The sequence below is a fragment of the Cynoglossus semilaevis genome, chromosome 19, assembly GCF_000523025.1.
Source record: "Cynoglossus semilaevis isolate Cse_v1.0 chromosome 19, Cse_v1.0, whole genome shotgun sequence".
Classification (NCBI taxonomy): Eukaryota; Metazoa; Chordata; class Actinopteri; order Pleuronectiformes; family Cynoglossidae; genus Cynoglossus; species Cynoglossus semilaevis.
The window spans coordinates 13,564,792-13,571,795 of NC_024325.1; the positions used below are offsets into that span (position 1 = coordinate 13,564,792).

At 41.3% G+C, this 7,004-nt stretch overlaps 1 protein-coding gene across 1 annotated transcript in view; it reads left to right on the forward strand.

The window, feature by feature from the left end:
• LOC103395387 (metabotropic glutamate receptor 5-like) overlaps nucleotides 1-6,998 on the forward strand; it is a 14,514-nt gene extending 7,516 nt beyond the window's left edge. Inside the window, exons 9-18 of the mRNA XM_008333089.3 lie at nucleotides 54-178; nucleotides 253-421; nucleotides 786-912; nucleotides 1,030-1,147; nucleotides 1,283-1,469; nucleotides 3,162-3,320; nucleotides 3,598-3,723; nucleotides 3,858-4,040; nucleotides 4,173-4,342; nucleotides 5,162-6,998. Of these exons, the coding sequence (XP_008331311.1) occupies nucleotides 54-178; nucleotides 253-421; nucleotides 786-912; nucleotides 1,030-1,147; nucleotides 1,283-1,469; nucleotides 3,162-3,320; nucleotides 3,598-3,723; nucleotides 3,858-4,040; nucleotides 4,173-4,342; nucleotides 5,162-6,002 (2,205 nt within the window). The 3' untranslated portion in view covers nucleotides 6,003-6,998. The remainder of the gene's footprint in view (nucleotides 1-53; nucleotides 179-252; nucleotides 422-785; nucleotides 913-1,029; nucleotides 1,148-1,282; nucleotides 1,470-3,161; nucleotides 3,321-3,597; nucleotides 3,724-3,857; nucleotides 4,041-4,172; nucleotides 4,343-5,161) is intronic.
• Nucleotides 6,999-7,004: the final 6 nt, after the last annotated feature.

The window sequence follows — 7,004 nt, forward strand, 5'->3', positions numbered from 1 at the left end:
CTGTTATTTCAAACTGGACGATGAAGGTTTCAACTCTGGTCGCTTCTCCTCAGGGTTTGTGTGAAAACATGCGTCCCATAGACGGACGCAAGCTGCTGGACTTCCTGATGAAAACCAACTTCATCGGCGTATCGGGGGAGACCATTCACTTTGACCAGAATGGGGACTCACCTGGCAGGTAACCCTCCTGTCCAATGAGGAAATGTTAAATTTGTGCAGATACTCGTTCATGGCTGTGTTTACACGCTTCAGGTATGAAATCATGAACTTCAAGCAGACTGGCGGAGACGTGTACTCGTACATCCCAGTGGGAAGTTGGGATCAGGGTGGTCTGAAGATGAATGATGAGGAAATCTGGAGTGACGACAGTGACATCATCAGATCCTTCTGCTCAGAGCCCTGCCAGAAGGCTCAGATCAAGGTAACACCAACTACAACACTCAAAGTTCAACAGTGTCATCATACAGTCATACAGTTGTAGGCTGTAAAACAGTTTTACAGCCTCAAAGAATAATTGTCATGACTGATCCTTAGTGGGGCTCTGGAATAGTTCAGGGCTACATTTTAGCCTATGGAAGATGAAACTTTTAATTAAGAAGGCTTCCAAATAAACTGAGGATTAGATGCTAATAACATTCCCCGTGGATCCAAAGACTTATCGTTTGTGCTTTAATCATCTTCCATCTGGACTTTTCTAAGTGCCATCGTCGTCTCAGAATCATTAGGAATGAAACAGCTTTTCTTAAACACCCCCATTTCTTACTTTTTGATGTGTTTGTGTCCAGGTGATCCGTAAAGGTGAGGTGAGCTGCTGTTGGACCTGCACTCCCTGTAAGGACAATGAGTATGTGTTTGATGAATACACCTGTCGGGCCTGTGTTCTCGGCTTCTGGCCTACGGATGACCTCACCGGTAGGCGTTATGTTCTTACCTAGAACCTAGTACTGTATGCCCTGCACTAGAACTGCAGGTGTTATTTAGATGTTGCACAGCAGTAGAATATATTTTTTATTAAGTTTTTCTTCTCAGGTTGTGAACCAATCCCGGTGCAGTATGTGCGTTGGGGAGATCCAGAACCAATCGCTGCAGTGGTCTTTTCCTGTCTGGGCCTCCTGGCTACACTCTTTGTTACTTCTGTCTTCATCAAGTAATGACATTATTTTGAGTTTGAAATTGGGCAAATGTTAAATGTCAAATGTGTTTACATTTTTTTTCTTTAATATACAAAGAAACAGTGAGTAAAAATATCTGTTTTTCTAATTATAATCTGATTGTTCCGTAGGTTCTGGGACACACCTGTGGTCAAGTCGTCCAGCCGTGAGCTCTGCTACATCATCCTGGCAGGAATATGTCTGGGCTACCTGTGTACCTTCAGCCTCATCGCCAAACCACATCTCATCTACTGCTACCTGCAGCGGCTGGGAATCGGTTTGTCTCCAGCCATGAGCTACTCAGCTCTGGTCACTAAGGTATTGAACGTCCTGTCCTGTTGGCTGTGGTGGGTTTGTACTGGTGTATACCACTGAAAAATTGGACCACCACTACAGCCACAGATACAGTACTGTTGCTTGATTCGCTGTACACCTCCAACAAAATGCCAGTAAAGATTACTGCAACCCCAATTTACTACGTAGAAAAATACAAACAGCTTTGCAAATTTGGACGTTAAAAATGGTACTTGCTTTAGACGAAAATGGTCTGAAGAGGGGGCTACAAAGTCCAAACCACAGGACTGGATACCCCAATTTACTACGTAGAAAAATACAGCTTTGCAAATAACCCAGGTCGAAGATGCATCCACAGTCAAGTCCAAATGTCCTCTGGCAGAGGCATTTGGACAATAATTTGTGTTTGTCATCACACACTTACAGGAGGAGGAGGTGGAGGTCAAAACACTGCACTGTATAATTTATATTTTAGTGTCTTTGGCAGAGGAGAGAGCGATGAAGCCTAGAGGACACGTTGATGTTCAAACTGATATAATTTGCAGGATCACCACACATGAGTCACGAGTGATTCATTAAAATGACTTCACCACCTTGAAAGGCAAAAGTTTGGTCAAAATTTACATATTAACCAATTTGTGAAACTCACAATAAACGTATTGGACACTGACTTTTAAAATGATCTCATGAAAATTTTAGTTTTAGGAAATTGTAACATAGTTTTACTTAAACGAGGAGATTTATTTTGGATTTCCATTAGTTTTTTAAAACCCCTGCAATTGCTTTTAATTTAAGGATCAGGAAAAAAGTCTGACACCAACTGTCACTCAGAAAGACTCTAAGTCCAAACACAATATTTGAACTAATAAATCATTTAGATATAATGGTAAAAAAGGATGGACGACTCTGCTAGGTTCTCTATTATGCCATCTAGTGGCGGTTTTCGTCAACAGTCACTTGTACAAAAGTGCATGTAAGGATAGGAATAATAAAAAAATAATAACTGCCAGATATTGAACGATGTAGAAGAGAGTGTGGGTGTATGTTCATGTGAGTGTAAACCTGATATTGCTATACTTGTGGGCAGGACTTTTTTTTTGTGGAAAAATACTGTTGTTTTGGGGACACTGTCCTTGTGGGGACAATTTGCAGGTTCCCTCTGAGTAAAGGAGGGATTTTGAGGTTCAAGATTTATCTTGGAGTTAGGATTAGATTGATGGTCTGACTAGGTTTGAAGTAAGGATTAAGACTCAGCATAGGTTAAGCCTATAGTTGGGGGCTTAGGTGGTGGTTCTCAAAATGGGGGGCACAAAATTTGTGCCAAAGTGGGAAAATTGCACTGATTTGTAATTTTATTACCTTAGTTTAATGAGAACAAGAGTGAGGCTTTGAAGCAATAGCTGTGAATGTGCATCAGATTAGGGGCCCTAGGGGTGGAGTGTGTGAGTGTGGGTGGGGGTGGAGTGGGGGTCTCGACCATAGTCCTATTTGTAAGCACTGGAGAAGAAGTACGGGAACCAAATGTGTTAACTATAATATATATGAAATGATGTGTTTTTTTCTGACAAAAGACAGTGTGTGTGGGCTGAGGTTACTGTTTCGATCTTGAATCCAAGAAAATAACACCTGTACTCCACAAATCAATGCAAACCCCCTGTCTTATTGACAACAGTGTATGTGAAACCTGGGTACATGTTTGATCTATTTGTGATCCAGACCAATCGTATAGCCCGGATCCTGGCAGGCAGCAAGAAGAAGATCTGCACCAAGAAACCTCGCTTCATGTCCGCCTGCGCACAGTTGGTCATCGCCTTCCTACTCATTCTGCTTCAGCTGGGGATAATTGTGGCACTGCTTATCATAGAGCCACCACAGGTGTGTGTTCCTTATACATTCTACCATATATTTGGATCAGAAGTAATATTGAAGACCAAAGATTGTTCTTTATGAAATGTTATGTCTTTTTGTATATATATATATATGTATATATATATATATATAAATATATTTGTATATGTATGTGTATACATATATGTACATTTGTAATATATATACAGTATATATCCATGGACATACTGTACATATATTGCACCACTGTAGGTCTTTACCAAACTAACTTTACCCTTCCTCTCTTCTTCATCATCTTCTTCAGGTGATCTATGACTACCCCAGTATCCGTGAGGTCCATTTAATCTGTAATCTCACCACCCTGGGTGTAGTCGCCCCTCTGGGCTACAATGGCCTGCTCATCCTCAGCTGCACCTTCTACGCCTTCAAGGTAAATCAGCATAAAGTCAGCCAGTCAAACACAAGGTTAATAGCTTTTTGGCTGTGTGTGATATTTAAATATTTAAACTTTCCTTCTTCTTTTTTTTTTCCCCTTCCTGTTCCTGCTTCGTGTTCTCCCCTCAGACCCGTAATGTTCCTGCCAATTTTAACGAAGCGAAGTACATTGCCTTCACCATGTATACCACCTGCATCATCTGGTTGGCCTTTGTCCCAATTTACTTTGGTTCCAACTACAAGATCATCACCATGTGCTTCAGTGTCAGCCTCAGTGCCACAGTCGCTCTCTGCTGCATGTTTGTGCCAAAGGTAGGAAATGTAAAACGAGTTCTAGAACGAACAGAGTTTGGATTAAGAAACAGATGAATTGGCTCGTCCAGTTAGATTTCTCCATCTATATTCTCTCCCATTTTTTTTTTTTTTGGTTGTTTTCCCGGCTAGGTCTACATCATGCTGGCCAAGCCTGAGAAAAATGTCCGCAGTGCTTTCACAACGTCCACCGTGGTACGGATGCATGTAGGTGATGCCAAGAAAGCTGCCAAAACTGCCAAGCCGTCCAGCAGCATGGCCAATTTGTTTCGACGCCGAGGCTCCACACAGGAAGACATCAGGTACGGTGGCTACGGACTACAGTGAAGAACCCTCATTATCTCTGTGGCTGTGGATCAGTGGGCACACTCAGCTGTTCAACTCCATTTAACCTTTAACCTCCATTTCACAAAAGAGAATGATTTGCACCCTCAGATAGTTCACCTGTTACACTTATTAAAGAGAAAGCTGAAACATTTAGCATCAAATTAATACAATTGCAGTTGACAACTAATTATTCTCAATTATTTATATTTCTGTGTTTGTGATTGCTTCATGTCGAAACACGAAAACTCTGCTGGATCCATCAGGCTTGATGCGAAGCAGGGAAGTGTGTTAAATCATCTGGGTTAAATAGTCCCCCAGGAGAACCAATGGTCTTCAAGGAATTCTCTTTCCAGGGAAAATGAATAGAGATAGAAAGACATGTAAAATTATATGGGATGGAAAATATAGAATTAGCAGGAAGGAAGAAATGTTTAACTGAGAAGTAGAGCATGAAGAACGCTCTTTTAAAATTATTATTTGAGCATCTACTCCTTCATTCCTGTTTGGTTCAAGTGTAAGAAATGATTGGGTTAGAAACGCTAAAAAATTTGATTGTTGATTATATATTTAATATTTTAAAATTTTATATTTAAATATTTAAAAGGCAATTTTACTGACTTAAAAACACATAAGGGTCACATATGATTTTTTTAAATTGTGTATACAAATACACACTGCATTTTTACACAGTGTAACAACAACAATAATAGTAATTATTATTATTATAAGTCAGGTGATAAACCATAGCATTTAAGAGCTGTTTTTGTTCTGTTTGTTTCCATGGTTACTGATAGTTCCAATGGTAAATCAATGACTTGGACCCAGAACGAGAGCAGCTACAGACCCAACCTGTGGAAGAGGATGTCCTTTCATGTGAAGAAGAAAGGCTCAGTGGAATCCAACCAGACTGCCATCATCAAACCCTTCTCTAAAGAAGGAGATGTTCCCGGAGACGCTGCCGTCACTGAGATGTTTGAAGAACCACAGGCATCTCCTCCCTTCACCTGCTCCTCCTCTCAGTCTCTGCTCCTCTCCATCGGCCAACAGGCGATGAAGGGACGAGAAGATGGAGCAGAACCTCAAGCTTTACCCGCCTACGTTGCTGATCATACTGCTGTGGTCAGAAGAAGAGGTGGAGACAACATCCAAGACATGGTGGAAGTTGTGGACATCAGCGTCTTACCTGTGGGTGTGGGTGACATCGGCGGTCCAGCTCAGGGCACCACCATCCTGGACCAGATCAGTTGCGTGGTGAGCCGCTTCACGACCAACATCAATGACCTCAACACTATGATACAGCCAGGAGAAACCACCATCGGCTCCTCCTCCGCTGCTGCAGATGCTCCTCAGCTCCTGACCACTAGGAGGGGACAAACCTCCTCCACAGTCACCACCCATGCTGAGGTTGCCAACTTTGGGGAGAACAGGGCAGGAGAAAGGATTTACGAGCACCTGGGTGTGAATTGTGTGAGCGGAAGACGAGCCAAGAACCTGGAGGAGCTCTTGGCACTGACGCCTCCTTCTCCATTTAGGGACTCCTCCCTGAGCTCCGACGGAAGCTCATCACCGGCGTCTGAGGCGGAGTATGACCAGCTGCTGCTGAGACACTTCAGCCAGAGCTCCTCCTCTCTCTAAATCCACAATCTGGCAGAAAAGGTGGACCAAACTTTGGGAAATTTGAGGTTTTTTTTTTTTGTTTTTTTTTTAATAATTTGTCATTGTGTGCATGCTTCACTGAGAATCCACAGCAAAACTATGTCTTTTTCTTTGACGCTCGAGCTTCACAACAAATGAAAACTTTTCTCTTCTTCTTTTTTCATAGTAGTTTTGACATTGACTTCTGTTGGATTACTGCCCCCTTGTGGTTTTCTGCATCCCCTCAACCAGCTTTTTAAGAGGCTTAAACATTCCGGAAAAAAAACCTGACGGCAGTTTTGATGGTGGAAAAATGGCCTCGGATTGATGGGGAGTTGTACGCACAGACGGATAGAAGAAAGAACTCTTGAGTTTTAAAGTAGTCTTTTAACAAATCCTGCTAATTTAATCAGTCTAGTCTAAAATCATCTTTCACGGAAATCATATCAAATCAGTTGTCATACTGCAGTAAAATACAATAAGGTGCTATGTGGGCCAAGTCTGAGCAAAATCTAAACCCGAACATGGATCCAGGAGAAGGTCTATTTTTTTTTTTTTTTGAAGCTATGACCACGATCCTGAATACCATATGTATACAACCTAAGTTGCCATATGAAATAGGTTGCTGTACAGAATGAAGGGGCCATTTTATTTTATTTTCTCTCCTCACTACTTGCTTTATCATCTTTATTTAATTAATTAGATATAGTGTTTTATTTTCTTTCCTGCCGCTTCATTTTCTGTCCTCTACTTGTCCAGTTTTATTGAAAATATTTCATCGGACAAATAGGGGTCGTGGCCAAATGACTCAGGGAAAGTTTGGGTCCCTGGGCAGGATCATCGGAATGCTACTGTTTTGTGTAATTTAATTAATTAATTTAAATTATTAATTGCACCCATACAGGTTCTATATGCAAATGTTTAAGAGTACAAAACTTTTTAAATATAATGAAAATGTAGAGACTTTACCTCAAACGATGCAACTTTGTGAAAATGTATCTT